The sequence below is a fragment of the Anabrus simplex genome, chromosome 10, assembly GCF_040414725.1.
Source record: "Anabrus simplex isolate iqAnaSimp1 chromosome 10, ASM4041472v1, whole genome shotgun sequence".
NCBI classification, from domain to species: Eukaryota; Metazoa; Arthropoda; class Insecta; order Orthoptera; family Tettigoniidae; genus Anabrus; species Anabrus simplex.
In genome coordinates this window covers 69,474,856-69,494,239 of record NC_090274.1, presented here as the reverse complement: position 1 = coordinate 69,494,239, position 19,384 = coordinate 69,474,856, and the positions used below count along the sequence as shown (strand labels likewise).

Sequence of the window (19,384 nt, the reverse complement as noted above, 5' to 3'; positions counted from 1 at the left end):
GCACATGTGGTTGAGCACGAGATTTGTTTGCTGCGCCATCTATACAGGCTTAACGATCCATTTGCATGTGCAGACGAGGGTGGCTAATTTTTAGTCTGGTGAGCTTATAATAGGAATCAGTGTTTCTGTTTCATTTTCAGATTTGTGGGAAAAATCAAGTAGATGAGGGAAATTTTAGCAGTATGTTGAGAATTTCAACTGTAAGTATCTGGTAACATTGATTTGCTGCAATGACAGGATCCTACGATGTGAGCCAGTGTTTCTACCTCACTGAAGTTCTTGCATTCTGCACTTTGGAAGTGTTGTGTAATTTAAAAAATCTGCTTTATCCTGATATCCAACATTTCATGTTCAACAACCTGATATGATCTGCTATGTCATGTTCTACGTTTGGCTTCTTGATATGACATTCATTTATATTGAGGGCCATTCAGGGGTAACATTTCCAAAATAATGTGTGTTACATTACAAGGCCTGATGTGAGTATCTCCATTATTGTAGGGAAGAGGAAAGACGTTCTGCTCTTCGACTGAAACAGGAAAATAGAATAAAAGAGCTGAGGAAATTGAGGGAGGAGAGAAGGTTGGAACTACGGAATAGACTGGAAGAGCGAAGAAAGTTGCGTGAGGAAAAAAGGGCTCGACTGAGGAGCAAGGACGAAACCTAGCCGACATTTTACACCCCAACAGTTGTACTAGTCATTCAGAATTGTGAAAGACCCTGTGATTGGACCTGCTGTGATAGAACTAATAAACTGATATTATATTTCCTTGCTTATTTCTGTGAATGCACAGCTTTTTTCATTTTTCACAAAACATCGCACGCTTTTGAGCTGTTTTTAATTACTGTACCTGTAAATATGTCAACTTTGTGTGACTTTTTTTTTTTTCTTTCCTTTCTCTGTGTGACTTTGCTATATATGTAGTTTTGATTCTTATGAGCTGCCATGGAAGAGTTTCGAGTGGTGGCGGTGGTGGTGATGGTTTGGGGACGCATGGAAACTAACGGGTAAGTTGGTGTGCTTATCTTTTCTTTAAAAAAAAAAAAAAAAGAAATTACTAATACCATGCTTACTGAAATGGGTTATAAGAAAGAAATAATTAATGTTACCATTGATGCTGGCCCATACTTATAGGCTTTTTGGGCTTGTGCCGTGTCAAGAAAATACGGTGAAATTCTTTGCATTTCTCAGAGAACTTTGCTTCTTCTTCATGAACAATCGAGATTTTCTTCTGATGTTCTCTGCAAAATCTAAAGAATTTCCTATTATTTTCTTGACATGACATAAGCCCAATAAGCCTATATCATGTCTATAGGAAATAATTAGCTGTTTACTTGTGGATATTTGTTGCAATGCTCTCCAAGAAGAAAGATCTTGTTTCTTCCTGTGTATGAAGTTGGTCATTCATTTTTACTTTGTCATATAAAGGAAGACAGGAGCACGTAATTATGATAAGAAAAATGACAGGTCAATTAAGAAAGAGGGAGCAATAAGAAGAGACAAAGACAAACATGAAAACGGGCTAACCATCAAATTTGTGAAAACTGCTAGATGCTGCCACCTACTGTTAAAGATATAAACTACATTTACTGAAGTGGGCTACCATCAGGGAATTACCTGTAAAGGAATACAAAGCTTCGAAGTTCTTGGGGTATCTAAATTGTCCTGACAGAATTGCAAAATCGAGCTAACTGATTGTTATTAAACGTTTGCATGTGATGGCACCACAGTATCAGCAGCGTAGTAAATGCTACAGAATTTGGTAGTCCGTGATACATGACCATGTTAATTCAAAATGGCATAAAAATGCATATATTATTTTCATTTTAATAATGCATTGTTTTTGAAGAGTATTTATTGCAAAATTACAGTGGCAGTGTTGCATAACTCCCAATAATTTTACACTTCATTTGTCGTCTATTCTTCCAATTTTTTAGTTTAATAAACCTAACATATATTCTAAAATATGTTAAAAATCAACCCTTTTTGGTCATTCGCTGCTTCGTAACAGACCAATAAACATTGCCGGCTTCGAATCAAACTCATGGGGTTTGGTTTCCCACGGCAACTCCCTAGCGGACACCGTGGTGCAATGTAGTTTCATCAGGGACGAGCCTAAGCCTGTATAGCATCAGGTAGCATGCCCGCCAGTATCCGTCTTACGGAGTTGCACGAGAACAGCAAGTCCCCTATCGAGAAAAAATTCCAAATTTTCTTGTCAAATTGTGCCACTCTGCAGAGATGACTTCATTGCTGCTTTTCTCTCCTCTTGCAAAGGTAATTTCTTTTCTATTTTCTTTATTTATAATTTTTTGTTTATGTCGCACTGACGCAGATAGGTCTTTACAAATGAAAAAAGTTAAATGTATCCTCCTAATTCGATACACATCATCATTCCATCATTAGATGGAGTAATAAAATTCAAACAGATTTTGACTCATTTGAGCCATCTTCCGTGAAATAAGGGGGGGTTAAAGTAGTTTACATAATACAAGCTAAAGATGTGCTAAAAACATAATTAAGGAACAAATGAAAAACAAAAAAGACCTGATGGAAATAAGAACAATACAATATACAATATTTACATCATTAGATGGAGCAATAAATAACTTGTTGAGACAAATTCAGTGAAAAAAGGTTAATATAAAACATAATTGAATCTAAAAAGTGCGTTAAACCTAAGAAGAAAAGAATGTCTTACGGCGACGATGGGATATAAAAGGGCTAAACGTGGAAAGGAAGCGACCGTGATCTTAATTAAGGTACAGCCCCAGATTCCTCAACGGTTGAACCTGTTGATGTGTTTCAGGATACCAATATAAATGGTCCATTATTGGACATTATACATTTTCCAGCTAACTCGTTGCTGGTTGCCAGTGTTTCGCCCCTGTGTGCTGAGTCAGGCTCATCAGTTGGTACATAGCACACCCACCAAGACGCATGGCTATTGCATACCGTGGAGGCCACTGTGTAGGCTACTTGGAACCACCAGCAGTGCCAATGCACTGTGAGAGACTTTGTCTCATTATAAAAAATTGATGCATGCTTGGCCATCAGATGACATAGATGTTGATTCCCATAGGGATTCAATGGTGTAAGAAGAAATCTGAATAAACAAAGCCTGGTTTCCAGTCCTGAAATCCTTGAATCTTGGAGGACACAATGGCCGCGGCAGATCAGATAAAGCAACGGGTGATCAGTTGCCTGTCTCCGCCAAGGCAGGTCGACGTACATCGGGCTCCTTAATGCTTCAATCTTTGGCCGAAGAACAACCAATCAGCGACCGCCCTCCAGCATGCTGGACCAATAGGCAAGCAGCGCACTGTAGCCTATGCTATTTAGTGAGGTGAAATTGTAATACTCACTCCTGCTGCTATCAAAGCCAATCAGAAACCTTGATAATGATGAAAGCAATCTTCAGTGAAATGTTGGGACCATCATATGCTCCTGGACCACGGCCTACAAGCCCTGGCAATACTGACGTGATTTTTAAAATAATTGGGCTGAGTTACAGTTATCTGAGAAATATTTTACTCTTTTACAAATTACTTTTTCAACGAGAGAGAGAGAGAGAGAGAGAGAAATTTTTATAATCTGCTTTACATCACACCAACACTGATAGGTCTTATGGTGATGATGGGATACGAAAGGGCTAGGAGAGGGAAGGAAGCAGCCGTGGGCTTGATTAAGGTACAGCCCCAGCATTTGCCTGGTATGAAAATGGGAAACCATGGAAAACCATCTTCAGGGCTGCCGACAGTGGCGTTCGAACTCACTGTCTCCTGAATGCAAGCTGATAGCTACATGGTCCAAATTGCACAGCCATTTACTTGGTGAGAGGAACACACACACTCTCTCTCTCTCTCTCTCTCTCTCTTCGTTGCAAGTTTTTAAGACGGGATGCCCTTCTTCTGATGTCAACCTCCTCAGAAGAGTTAGAAACCCAGTACACTGAGCTGCACCAGGCAAATGCTGGGGCTGTACCTTAATTAAGGTCACAGCTGCTTCCTTCCCACCTATCTGTGTTGGTGCAATGTAAAGCATATTGTAAAAAAGAAGAAGAAAAAAAAAGAAACCCAGTGCCAAGACATAGTTTACTCCCCTTGAATAGCAGTGCTGAGAGTCTGTAATTCAATCCAGGCTTTTGGCATGCAAGCAAGTGATTAGAAATTCTATACCACCACCTCTCCGTCCCTGTCAGTTATCATTCTGATGGTGAATTCAGAATGATTGTTTAAATAAAGAACTGGAAATTCCGTAGCCCTTTCAAATGACTTGCTTAATGATTACAAGTAAAAATATTCTTTACAAATAATTGGATAACTGTTACTGAATTCTGTACCAACTCTGAGAATAAGAAAAGACCCGATAATGACAATGAAGCTGGGAAGCAGAAGCGGGTTCGTCGCCGGCTGAGTAAATGGATGCAGAATGGGGACTGACGAGAAGATATATATGGACATTGCCATTGTCTTGTCTTTCTTTTGCTCCCTCATCCCCACACTGATCTGTCATTATTGTTAATCTTTTATGTGATCCTTTTCACGTTCCTCTCTTCCTTTCTGTATTTGATTCATTACTTGTTTGTTCCTTTCCATTCCTACTTTATTTTTGACTTCTTTATATGTCTGTATTTCATAACAAGACCCCTACTCGAGTATACTAGCCAGTGGCGTGTGCTGGGATCAAGACGTCAGCTACCACTAGACTCTTAGGTTAACCCCCACCCTCCTGCCTTTTCGACAGTTGGTTTAGTGACCATTAAGTTTTGAACCACTGGAGTTGTCAGCTGTGTTGCCAAGTTTGTTTCACAAGCTACTGCAAGGTTGCTGCCAATACCCAACGCCTGATTAGTAGAAATAGTAGTGTAGTGTTTAGCAAATTAAAGCCTGGCTTTGTGGCTAAATGAATAGAATGCTTGCCTTTGGTCCATTGGCCCCGGTTCAATTCTTGCGATCAATCTCCTCATACTCTTAATTCCCCTGACTTGGGGATGGGGTGTTTATGATGTCTTTGCCATTCATTTCATCCTCATTGGGTCAGCACCAAGCCTTTCCAGAGGCTATGCACTATTATTTTTATTGTCATCATCAAATTAAAATGTAGAATTTTACAGCATTACATCGTTCACTGGTTTATTAACTTCCTCGGTAGATTGGTGATGGTGTCTGATCAATGATCACGGGTTCGACTCCAAGCAGCTAAAGAGAACACTAACCCTAAAAGAAAGAACTGGAAAAAATACTCCAGGATGCAGACTTGCAAAGGAACTGATAAAGGGACCAAACAAGAAGCATGCTAAAGAACTGTTGAAACTCAGCAGTGAAAACATAAGATCGGTAGTACGACTGTTGACAGGACACTGCCATTTGGAAAAACACCTACATAGAATTGGAGTAATAAAAGACAACACATGTAGGAAATGCAATGAATCAGAGGAATCAGCTGAACACATACTTTTCGAATGTGAGGCGCTGGGTAGAATCAGACTCTCCACTCTTGGATTACCAGGTGAAGAGAGAGGGAAAATCCAAGAAGAGCCAATAAGAACAACCTGCAGCTTTGTGAAGGGAGCAGGTATATCTAGGTGGGAATGAAGGAAAAACATGGTAGCAAAAGATCTTAGAGGTCAATGCTAATTAGAAACTAATATTTAGAGGCCCCATGAAGAAAAGAAGAAGAAGAAGAACCCTAAAGGATTGCATTTCATTTTAGTAGATCTACCTACACAGATGTAGAAGTAGACGGGAGTGAAATACCAGCACTCTGTTATCTATATAATTAAGTCAGGAAGTACATACGATGAGAAAGGTGTTGTTGTTTGGAATCAAACCCGTGATCATGGGTCGGACACCACCACTGATCTACCGAGGAAGATAATAAACCAGCGAATGGTGGGTACGACCGTTCGTAATGCTGTAAAAGTTTACATTTTAATTTAATACTATCAGTAATAATGAAAAATAAAATGGCGTATAGCTTTTAGTGCCGGGAGTGTCCAAGGACAAGTTCGGCTGGCCAGATGCAGGTCTTTGGATTTGACTCCCGTAGGCGACCTGCGCACTGTTATGAGAATGAAATGATGATGAAGACGTCGCATACACCCAGCCCCCGTGCCAGCAAAATTAACCAACTATGATTAAAATTCCCGACCCTGCCGGGAATCGAACCCGGGACCCCTGTGACCAAAAGCCAGCACGCTATTTAGCCATGGAGTCAGACATAATAATAATAATAATAATAATAATAATAATAATAATAATAATAATAATAATAATGTGTGTCCTCTGAAAAGGCTTGGTGGTGAAATAATAAGGATGGAATGAATTGTGAAGACATCATAAATACCCAGTCCCCAAGCCAGGGAAATTAAGAGTATGAGGAGATTGATTCCAGGGAAGATGTAGGGTAGGCTTACCATTTTAAACTATCAGCAATTTATCTGTATACTTCAGTTGTGAGAATGGTTTATCCAGTACCTGTTTTATAAGGTTCGGCCTTTTTACCAAAGAAACCCCAGATGGTCAGTCACGTTATACACTGTGCCGGTAACTAAAATTATTCTGGGAACAGTAATACTACTGAAATACACAAATAATTTTCTGATCTATAAACAATTAGTAGGATATCTTGTTCATGCAACAGCAAGCACGTGACATCGCAGTACACGGATCAGTTGTGTCTGAATGGAAATTCTAAGTTCCCATGGAGGGAATTAGATATTTTTCCACCAATAGAGCACATCAAAAATCAGATCAACAATTAGATGTATGGCTTTTCAGGCGTCTGCTCTATTAACCAGCGTTCCGTCTTAGGTCTGACACATCCCACTCTGAACAGTCTAGTGTCAGACCCTACCCACTGACGCTGGGGTGTATGCAGGTGAACCTGTCAGAAGCCTATTTATGAGGCACAGTCTGATAACTGCATAAGGGAGACAAAACTCCACAACAGAATTAATGCCTGCCTAGCAATTCCAAATGGAAATTCTAAGTTCTCATGGAAGGAATTATAGATATTTTTCCACCAATAGAGCATATCAAATATCAGATCAAAAATTAGATGCATGGCTTTTCAGGCGTTTGCTCTATTAACCAGCGTTCCGTCTTAGGTCTGATACTAGACTCTTCAGAATTTCCGTATGCAGTTATCAGACTGTCGCTCATAAATAGGCTTCTGATAGGTTCACCTGCATACACCCCAGCGTCAGTGGGTGGGGTCTGACACATCCCACTCTGAAGAGTCTAGTGTCAGACCTAAGACGGAACGCTGGTTAATAGAGCAAATGCCTGAAAAGCCATACATCTAATTTTTGATCTGATCAATTGTGTCTGTTCGGAGTCTTCCGGAGAACTTCAAGTCAATGAGCTCTCTCCCTGCTCAGCAGCAGCAGGGAGGGTTACAATCTGAAAAACCCAAGCCCTGCCCACCTATCCCCTCGGTCCCCGCACCTATGGAACCTTCAACAGCGTGGCGTACGAGATGAGGCGAAGGGAGAGGGACGCAGCGCCCGGACTGCGATATCAGTTTTCGATGCTTTGCACTAAAAAATACGAGCAACTTTTTTCTCATTGTTTTTAAGTTTTGTAAATGGAACGATGTGCCAGATGCTTACATTATAATGTGATTTATTTTTCCATTTTCTTTCTCATTTGAGGTTTGGGCTTCACCGATAGCCTTGGTAGCCCTCAGTGTATGCCACCACTGCTATGGAGGTCATTTACATGCTTTGTAATATCCGACTCACTTAACTTATAACTTTTACACTCTTCAGTCCGCCAAAACTAATTTTGAGTAAATAAATTTATAAATTACTTGAAAGAGAAAACATATGGTAGCAGTATTATCAAACACAGTACAGACAATTCACGGCACTTCCGGATTTAGCCTCAATAAAATGGGAGACAATTCGCAAGTGGCGCTCCTAGTGGCATGACCTGGAAATTCACGCTAAATTCAAATATCAATGGAAATTCATATACGGAAATGGATAAATAAATTACGGCTAGAAAGGAAGTATTGTTAAGATAATAACTTCAAAGTTGCTATTGCAATTCTGCATAAATGTAAGAAGAATTATTTAACAGGCTATTATTTAAAGACTGAAATTAGACATATAATCAAGATGTGAAATGCACTGGTGTGAAAGGGCTTGATCTTTCATTTATGCATTACCTTTTTTTGCTTTAGCATTCCTGCCTGAATGTTTCCATTTAAATTTGTTTCTTCTCTCATTTACAAACCATTGTATCATCACATAAGACACTTGTCAATGAACAGAACAGCACGCTCCTGCCTTTTCTCTTGGAAGGACTACCCCTTTTGGAAGGATCGGTAGCATTTGATGTATTTTAATTTTTTTGGGAGATTCTGTGTTGATACAGATCACGGCTTTAATATGAGGAGAGGGATAGAGAAAATTTGCCCCAATCTGTTCTTTTGAATTACAAATTTATCTTCATATTGTCATATATCATATTGTCAGTATTAAAATTACTATGGTCTCTAAAACATTAAATCTAAAAAAGACAACACTAAACACTTCTTAAAAAAACGTGATAACATGAGTGATTAAAAATATCACATTTGTCAATCCAAAGCCTTGTGTCTGAAACTAATAATAGATCTTCATCTTATATACAGTAATACGTTTAAAAAAATCTCAAACAGCTCCAAGGTGAACTCCAATCTTACGGAAAAGAAACTGAATGTAAAACTTATATGACGTAGTGTATCTGGGATGTGTGTATTAAAATAGAGTGGCATCATGATGAATTGTGAATACACTAGAATCCATATTGCCTTAAGACACAACGGGCAGAACGCAGAATGTGTGCGGAAGCCAAAAGTAGGACCCAGTTAAATTCCTGTCAAACTTGTTTTCAGTGTATGTAATAGGTTGTATTATGCCGTCTGTTGTTGTCTTTTAACATCCCTAATGGGGTTGGACAATCGCGGTGTACTTGCTACTTCAGGTAACCCCACAACCAATAATAACATGGATTGAGGTCCGGGGAGATGGGAGGCCAAGCATGAGATGTTGAGATTACAGGCGCATCTGACGCCCTGTCTCACCATAGGTAATAAATTTCATATTAATCCGTATTGAAGAACTATATAATAAAAATCTAAAGTTTTCCACCTATTCAATACCTTATAAAAGTTATATATATTTGTTGAAACTAGTTTTGTTCTTACTAGAGACCATTATCAGTCAAAATCTATAAAAGTTAAGGCAAGACATGAGTAGGCCGGCTCCGTGGTATAGGTGTAGCGTGCCTGACTCTTACCCGGCGGCCCCGGGTAGTCAGGGATTTTTATCTGGACCTGATGTCTGGTTCAAGGTCCACTCAGCCTACGTGATTAGAATTGAGGAGCTATCTGATGGTGAGATAGCGGCCCCAGTGTAGAAAGCCAAGAATAATGTCCGAGAGGATTCGTTGTGCTGACCATACGACACCTTGTAATCTGCAGGCCTTCGGGCTGAGCAGCAGTTGCTTGGTAGGCCAAGGCCAAGGCCCTTCAAGGGCTGTAGTGCCATGAGGTTGGGGTTTAGATATGAATATAGATAAAATTTATGAAGCAGACACGAGTTGCTGAAATTAAGTATGGAGGAAGGCTGAGAGCTCACACTATTGTGAAGAGTGTTGGACTTCCAAATCTTTACTTGTCTTGCATTGGATTTCAGCAACACATGCTTACTTCATAAATTTTATCTATAATTCATATCTTGCCTTAACTTTTATTGATTTTGACTGCTGATGGTCTCTAGTAAGACTGAAACTAGTTTCAAAAAATATACACGGTGGCAAGCGAATAGTTGACACATTTTATTTTAGAAGAACAACTTTATTTTTCACAGAACACTAATGAAATTTTAGACACAGGTAGCTTGGACCCTGAAATACATTTCACTACATCACATGTTCAATGTGGCCACCACTGTGGCGGAACAACCTCTTTGAGATGAGTACGCATGTTTCTGACGACTTTGCAGCACAAGTCTTCATGAATCTCACTGCAGAGCTGCACAATCCAAGCACAATTTCCATGCAACTTTGAGGTCTTGAAGTGAAGAGCTTTTCTTTCAAATAGCCCCATCAAAAAAATTACAAGGATTTAAATCTGGGCTTAAAAAAGGCCCGAAGAATCCGCCATTATTGTTAAACTGTGGGTAATGATGACACATTACATGATCATCAAATACTTCCCTCAAAAACTCAAGAACATCGTTAGCTGTGTGAGGTGTTGCACCATCTTGCATAAACCACTGCATATGAGTAGGGAGTTCTGTAGCGAGAAGTTGGGGCATGAATTCATTCTCCAGCATGTCCTTGTATCGCTGTGCATTAACTGCCTGACTGAAGAAAAGTGGTCCAATAAAAATAATAATAATAATCGTATGGCCTCAGCTACCATGTGCAGACATTTCAATTTGACGCCATCTGGCTGTCTACTTGTCAATTTCGACGTTCCGTTTTACTTTAGGTCCACTAGATGGCAGACCGAGTAAACCGAAACTCTCTTGGGCGTCTATGGCTGAGATTTAATGAATTTTGTCAGGTAAACACCAAATGTGTCACCAGAGATCTTTTACATGCCGACATCGTACGACATGGAGTGTCGAATGGACTTTTTTCCGCCCTTCAAATATCCGACTTCCTCTGCCGGGTTTGAACCCGCTATCTTGGGATCCGGAGGCCAACACTCTACCGCTGATCCACAGAGGCAGCTAATGGTCCAATTAACCCATGACTTGACAGAGCTACATAGACACTCACTTTTCCCCTATATGTGGTTTTTTTTCATGAATATTGTCTGGTTTTTCTGTAGCCCAAAACTGCACATTTTGTTTATTAACTGCCCTGTTCATATGAAAATAGGCTTCATCAGAGAACCAAATGTTAAACCGTACTTCATCTTTAGCTTGAGTACATAAGGCGTACTGCAATCTCTTCTGCCTGTGAAGATCTGTTAGCTTGTATAGTACAGTCATTTTTATGGGTACAATTGAAGGTCACCATGTAACATTCTTTGAACTGAACGACGCAATATTCCACTTTCTCTTGAAGCTCGCCGTCTTGACTTGTGTGGGCTGCGCTGCATGGTGACCCTTAGCACAGCCATGTTTTCAGGAGACCGTACTGCTGGTGCATGTGATCACTTTCCTGCCTTCACACAGCCTTATTCTTCAAAGTTTCTGTATAAGCGAAGGATGGTGTTCCTTGCTGGTGCCCACCTAATCTGAAATACAGCTCGAAATTTCCTTTGTGTCACCATAACACTGAAAATGAAATGGCGTATGGCTTTTCGTGCCGGGAGTGTCCAAGGACAAGTTCGGCTCGCCAGATGCAGGTCTTTTGATTTGACTCCCGTAGGCGACCTGCGCGTTGTGATGAGGATGAAATGATGATGAAGACGACACATGCATCCAGTCCCCGTGCCAGCGAAATTAACCAATTATGATTAAAATTCCCGACCCTGCCGGGAATCGAACCCAGGACCCCTCTGACCAAAGGCCAGCACGCTAACCATTTAGCCATGGAGCGGTAACACTTTTTGATTCACAATAAAATATAACTGTTTTGGCACACTGCTGAACGGAGAGTCAGTCGTGGTCAGCCATGACAGAAAGCTCACTGGAATGCAGGCATTTGGAAACAAAGCAGCAGTGTCACCTCTACAGTTATTTTGATGAAAGAGGGAAGGTGTGCGTGAAATTTGAACAACATAGTACATAAGTTGCATTTTATATTTTCAAATGTGTCAACTATTTGTGCGCCACCCTGTATGTAACTTTTTTAAGGTTACAACAAATAGTATTGAATAGATGCAAAACTTTAGCTTTTGTTTTACATTATGCCCTCCCTCACGGCAGCTCCTTTTTACAGTACACGGGTCTCGTGTGGCATTACTGAAGTGTTGCTGTCCAGCACCATCTGTTGGTCTGTTTGTGCACTCGTTGTTGGTGTCAATAAAACCCCATGTCATGTCAAGCATGTGTGGCCATTTGAACCTGGCGTGTTGCTGTCCAGCGCCATCTGTTGGTCATCTTGTGTACTTTATTTTGGTGTCAGTAAAACCCCATGTCATGCCAGTCACGTGTGTCAATTATTACCTCTGTACCTCCAATATTCCATGAAGTGTTGCCTCGTCATATGTTAATGGACTTTTGGGTCAGCCTATATATTGCTTTTTAACAGTTAATTCTACAGGCTACTTCATGCATTGATCGTCATCTAAAAATCCTTTCACATGGAAAAAAAAAAAGGAAAGGAAAAAAAAGGAAAATAAGATATAGGTGAAGAAAATACATCCAAGTAAAGTACTCGTATTCAAGTGCACCTACATGATTCAAGTCTCTCCTGCGTAGGCATTATAAACAGTTTAAACAACATTCCACCATTATTCCTTCATCTAGTAGAAGTTCTAATCAGCTTATAAGAATCCTTTTCTTGTGCTATAATTGTATTTCAAATGTCCCTGTACATTTACAAGATTTTATGAGATGTGCTCCTTCAATCTCTTCTCCACAAATCAATCACTTACCTTCCTCCACTCCTTTTTTACATTCTTCTTATTGACCACTCGTGTGCTCTTGTGTTCAGGAACTATGGAGACACACTGCACGGGTAAAGATGGGAGTGATAACTAGCAAGACAAGGGCATTTCTGTGAACGTACGCCCAAGAATGTTTTGTTTGTGTAATTGATGGCAACCCTGTTTCTTATTTTCCATATGGTATGGCGGTGATGGAGTGGGATTCTGTGTACATACTACAAGGGCTATTTTTTAATTAAGAACCATACATATTGTTAGTTAATTTCTCATTTCCTCCATTCTAAATACCTTCAGATAATTTTTCACATAATGCATATTCCAGCAATTGTCGTACAATGGGACAATTTTTTTTAGATCCACTGAGGAATTTCTTCAGTTGCAGAAAGATATGGTAGGCACTGAGAACATTTCAAGGTTGTAGAGGGTGGTCGAACTGCTGCCACCAAAAGGCGGGATGAGTGCTTGCACTTGAACAAGATAGGGCTACAGTAAAATGAAAATGTTAAAGGTCCACCTTTTCAATACCATGAATGTTTATTGATGTGAATATATATCGCATAACGTCTAGAGAAGGTTGGTACTAGTTTCGACGCTCATTGCGCGTCATCATCAGCCAACAAATCAATTGAGCAAAATAGCAGTATATAACACATGATAGCACCTACAAGACAAATATTAAACTATGCATAGTTGAAATATAAAACACATGACAGTAAATACAAGGATAAATGTTGAAAGCTAAATTGTCAAGAGTTAAAACAATGAAATCAAAACAGAGAAGGTAACAATAGTTAGGGTATGATACACAAGAAAGTGGTCCAGCTTGAGGTTTGTAGAACATAAGGAGTATCTATATACAACATTTAAATGCACCAACTAAGGCAAATTTTAATGATGAGGGTATGGTGCGTATAACCATCTAAAACATATGACAGCACCTATAAAGTCACTGTTAGATTATAACCAGTTGAAATGATGTGGTGTGTCTGACTGTAAAGCATAACATTTTTGAGAAGGTATCCCAGTTGTTGAGCCTTGATAAACAAGAGAATAGTCGAGCTTGAAGTGCATAAATCGTTAAGCCTCATATGTTATTAGTGGGAAGAATAATCTTCTTCTCTCAAGTTGCGGTTATTAACAGGCTTAATTCAGGTGGTTTTGAAGCCAACAATGTGGTCTTGTGAAGATCATAATTTGAATTAACGTCACGATTCCCAGTTCAGTATGGAAACGTGGAGACCTGACGAAAAGATTGAAAGCCAAATTAGGCGTGATATAAATGTACATAGCCAAAAGAAATATAAGGGAAAGGAGGCGAACTCACCTTGAGTAGCCTGATGGCATAGATGTTGAAAGGAGAGGAGCTGGGCTAATGAAGAGAGCAATAATGGAGGCCGAGTAGCGGAAGGGAAGGGAGAGTAAGGGGAGGGGAAGGGGGAAAAGGAGGGGCTAAAGCTGAGGAGTAGGGCTATGGTGGGGCAGAGGGATGAGGTAGTGGGGGTAAGTGATGGGGTTGTGGATTGCACATGGCTTGAAAGATAGCGCTAGTGTTTGGAAATCTGATATTTTTAAACAAGTTAATTAAGAAATCGAAAAGGATATTAGGCTTGTCAGAGATTTCGTTTAAGTTTAAGTTAGGATTAAAGTATTGATCGAAATGGATGAAACAATTTTCTATTATGTTCATGAGAGGCCCGTTATTGGCCATTTGAAAGATCTCTAAATTATGTTCAATGTCGGTAAACTTGTGGTTGGAGTCAGAGATGTGTTGACCTATTGCTGAAAACCTATTGTATCTTATAGCGTTGACGTGCTCTGAATATCTAATTTGGCTTTCTATCTTTTCGTCAGGTTTCCATACTGAACTGGGAATTGTGACGTTAATTCAAATTATGATCTTCACAAGACCACATTGTTGGCTTCAAAACCACCTGAATTAAGCCTGTTAATAACCGCAACTTGAGAGAAGAAGATTATTCTTCCCACTGATAACATATGAGGCCTAACGATTTATGCACTTCAAGCTCGACTATTCTCTTGTTTATCAAGACTCAGCAACTGGGATACCTTCTCAAAAATCTTGTTTTACAGTCAGACTCACCACATCATTTCAACTGGTTATAATCTAACAGTTCTTTATAGGTGCTGTCATGTGTTTTAGATGGTTACACGCACCATACCCTCATCATTTTAATGTTATATTTAAAATTTGCCTTAGATGGTGCATTTAAATGTTGTATATAGATACGCCTTATGTTCTACGAACCTCAAACTGGACTACTTTCTCGTGTATCATACCCTAACTATTGTTACCTTCTCTGTTTTGATTTCATTGTTTTAACTCTTGACAATTTAGCTTTCAACATTTATCCTTGTATTTGCTGTCGCGTGTTTTGTATTTCAACTATTCATAGTTTAATATTTGTCTTGTAGGTGCTATCATGTGTTATATACTGCTATTTTGCTCAATTGATTTGTTGGCTGATGATGACGTGCAATGAGCGTCAAAACTAGTACCAACTTTCTCTAGAGGTTATGTGATATATATTCACATCAATAAACATTCATGGTACTGAAAAGGTAGACCTTTAACATTTTCATTTTACTGTAATCCCAGTTCAATACGGAACAAAATGAAGTTTCCAACTTTCAATAGGATAGGACTGACGTGGAGGGGAGGGGATCAAATGAGGTGGGTAGGGTTGAGGCTCTGGTCATGGGGGATTCCATTGTTAGACATGTGGGGAAAGTGTGTGGAGGAAAGGGGACCAGGGTAGAGTGTTATCCAGGAATTACGTTGAGGCAGGTGTTGAGGAAAGTAGACCCTCATTGTACAAGTCTACAGCCTGTAAGGAAAAATTATTTCTGAATTGTCGCTGGTGTCAAAATGTTGCTGTTGAGGAACTTCTTCAGATGCAGAAAGTTCAGAATCACAGAAATTATGGGGACCAACTTTGATGGAAGGACGAAGGAGTTGATAATTCCCATCATTTCTGTGATTCTGAACTTCCTGCATCTGAAGAAGTTCCTCAATGGCAACGTTTTCACACTGGCGACAATTCAGAAATGATTTTTCCTTACAGGCTGTAGACTTGTACAGTGAGGATCTACAGAAACTTGTCCCAAGCGATGTAAAATTATGTAAAAAATAAAAAGTAGATAGAGACATGCAGAAAGGCATTAAAAAAAAAAAGAGGAATCAACCAGTAATATGCACTGGCTCTTATTTTATTTACAAACAGTCCTTAATAAAAAAATCAACCCTTGTGCTTACAACTGGCACGGATAATTTTCAACATATTTATAACACTTATTTTTGTCCTTGTCTTGCAACCAATCAGCTCCTTCCTCCTTCAATCAAAGTTGGACCCCATAATTTCTGAACATGCTATCTAATTATTTATATTGTTAATCTTCAAAGTACAGCAAACTTGTTTCTAGATTTTTGTGTACAACTTGTTCTAATATCTTACCGTTCTCTTTTTCCAGGATGTCTGTTTTAATGTCGATTCCTACAATAACTTACAACCTACTGGGTTTGGGTTAGCCTCAGAAGAGCGGTGCTGTGATTACGGAGAGTCTCAGGGACGTTGTGACTGTAGGTGCACGAGTCTCGTCGCGTGAAGCTGTGTTGTACAAATTGTTATTTTCTGTGATTCTGAACTTTGTTTGTATGAAGTAGCAAGGCAAGTTGAAGTGATGTAGCACCTGGTGAGAGATTATCTTGTGTCATGTCGTGATCTGATTTGCTCAGCGAGATTTCACTGCAATAATACCTGAGGTTCCTTTAAATAAATTGCAGTATAATTTGTAAATTAAGGACTTTGTTAGCAAAGCCTGCTTTACATTATGGATTAACAAAGCATTTTAGTTTTGGAATATATCATGAAGTTTCTAAATTAAGAGTTTCAAATTTTACTTTCAATGATTATGACCATTTGACATGAAATTCTATCCTAAGTTAAGTTTTTAACTAGAAACTAATGTGAACATTTTGCTAAACTAATGTTTTGTTTCACTAGAGATTTAACGTTGCACTTACACATTGTGATTTTTGGCAACGCAAGGATGAGAGAGGGCAAGGATTGGGAAGGTAGCGGCCGTGGCCTTAATTATGTGCAACCTGGTATGAAAATGGGAAACCATGGATAACCATATTCAGGGCTGCAGATGGTGGAAATCGAACCCACTATCTCCCGAATACAAACTCACAGCAATGCCACCCGAACTGCATGGCCAGCTCGCTGTCAGTAAAATACATTTACCTACATAACTGAGACATAAGTACAGTAAAATCTCAGGGCATTTTCCCCACAAAGTTCAGGTTTCCATTTTATGAAGACGTACCGGTACTAGAAAATAGTGTACTTGAAAACGCATCAAATATTACTAGAATACATGAAACTAAACAGTAATCTGATTACTTTTGTTACTGGTAGAAGGGACACTGGAATACACGTCATTGTCCAAAGCCGAGTGAGTTGGCAGTGTGGTTGGGATCACACAGCTATGAGCTTGCATTAGGGAGACAGTGGGTTCGAACACTTTCCTATCCCATAGTCGCCATAAAACCTATCTGTGTTGGTGCGACATAAAGCAGCTTGTATTAGGAGAAAAGAAAACACAGGGGGTAAAGTACATCTTGGCATTTGTTGAAAAGATGCCCCTGAAGGAACTCCTGTGTTCAATTTTAAGAACATCGTTGGTATAAATATGAGATCTTTGTAAGTACTGGAGAGGTAAGAAAGTAGAACTGAAAAAGTTATCTTCTTCATCATTTATGGTTTGTCTCTTTCTGCTTCCATGCAATGTATAGCCTATCATTTACAGTATTAGAATGTAACAAATACAATTTTCTTTCAAGAAGTAAATTACAAGTAAAAATTACATTTTGTAAAAGTAACGATTACATGTAAAAATGACTTAGAATGTATTTGTTTTCCCAACTCTCATTATCTGGGCAACTTTAAGTTTTGTTGCAGTTCTGGTTAAAATGTTTCCTCTTTCTTTTCTCATTGTAGTGTAAGGTAACAATCACGAAACAAAGCTCACGCTGCTCGCTTCACATAGCTTGTCTTTGGTGCGAAAGTCAAAGTGACTTAAGCTCAAAATATGGCTCGGCCCAGTCCAAAACTTCTACTCAAACTGTAGAAGTGACCTTGGATGGTAAAATACAAATCTATACATTAAAATATATTCCTAAAAGCAGTCCAGTCTGTCCGTTCGTTCTACTGGACCGATTTGCTTCACTTTTTAAAAATTCTCTCTGGACACTGATAGGTCTCTAAGTTCAGTGAACTTTGATTAAACATAAAATTAAATCATTAAATGGAAACTCCAATTATTGCAGGTGAGAGCTAACCCTAGCTCGCAATACATTCTTTACTTAGCAGGTTGCTCACAGTTAAGGATCGGTATCTTAACATAAAGGTATGTATGTATGTATGTATGTATGTATGTATGTATGTATGTATGTATGTATGTATGTATGTATGTATGTATGTATGTATGTATGTATGTATGTATGTATGTATGTATGTATGTATGTATGTATGTATGTATGTATGTATGTATGTATGTATGTATGTATGTATGTATGTATGTATGTATGTATGTATGTATGTATGTATGTATGTATGTATGTATGTATGTATGTATGTATGTATGTATGTATGTATGTATGTATGTATGTATGTATGTATGTATGTATGTATGTATGTATGTATGTATGTATGTATGTATGTATGTATGTATGTATGTATGTATGTATGTATGTATGTATGTATGTATGTATGTATGTATGTATGTATGTATGTATGTATGTATGTATGTATGTATGTATGTATGTATGTATGTATGTATGTATGTATGTATGTATGTATGTATGTATGTATGTATGTATGTATGTATGTATGTATGTATGTATGTATGTATGTATGTATGTATGTATGTATGTATGTATGTATGTATGTATGTATGTATGTATGTATGTATGTATGTATGTATGTATGTATGTATGTATGTATGTATGTATGTATGTATGTATGTATGTATGTATGTATGTATGTATGTATGTATGTATGTTCAGTCGTCAGCCCGAAGGCTGGTCGGATCCTCAACAGCTCCGCCATCAGCTGTCGTAGATGGCCTAGGCATCACTGAAGAGGCATACTAGGGAAATGAGGACTGAGGTAGTTTCCCGTTGCTTTCCTCACCGAGCCAGAAGTTGCTATTACATATCAGTCTGCCAAGCCCACTGAAATGCATGCATCAACCGACCCTATGAGCAACATTTTCACACCGTTCATAGCAGGGACTGGCTACATAAGGAATGGAATTTCTAGCATCGTTCATACCTCAGTCACTTTCATATTGTCAAAGCCAAGGATAAGACTATGACAGGTTGATGAAAGTAACAAAATTGCTCTAGCCTATACCAGAAGACATAGTGCACTGTAAACACTAGGTCCTGCCAGTAAAGACATAAAGGTATCAAAGCTAATGGATTAAAAAATGACAGCAACTATAGCCCTTTCAGACTTGAAAGAAAACTGGCGGTGTGAATTTTTGTTTGTACATCAAAAACTGACTAAAATGCTCTTAAATACATATATATTTTTAGTTTATTCTTCAAAATAAAAATTAACTTCAGAGAAAAAGCAGCCACACAATTGTGAGTGTCAGGACTTAATTCACTACTTACAAAAAAAAAAAAAAAAAATTACCTCATTGCATGTGAATGTGGGGAATAATTTTAAACAATTAAATCTTCATTCAAACACAAGTAATTATTATATTTTCTACACTGAGGACGAGTTTTGC

The 19,384-nt window shown here is 38.8% G+C and overlaps 1 protein-coding gene across 1 annotated transcript in view; it reads left to right on the top strand.

Moving 5' to 3' along the window:
• Positions 1–18,052, top strand: part of LOC136882159 (sphingomyelin phosphodiesterase) — a 365,024-nt gene extending 346,972 nt beyond the window's left edge. Inside the window, exons 14-15 of the mRNA XM_067154709.2 lie at positions 502–1,008; positions 16,052–18,052. Of these exons, the coding sequence (XP_067010810.2) occupies positions 502–667 (166 nt within the window). The 3' untranslated portion in view covers positions 668–1,008; positions 16,052–18,052. The remainder of the gene's footprint in view (positions 1–501; positions 1,009–16,051) is intronic.
• The last annotated feature ends 1,332 nt before the right edge of the window (positions 18,053–19,384 follow it).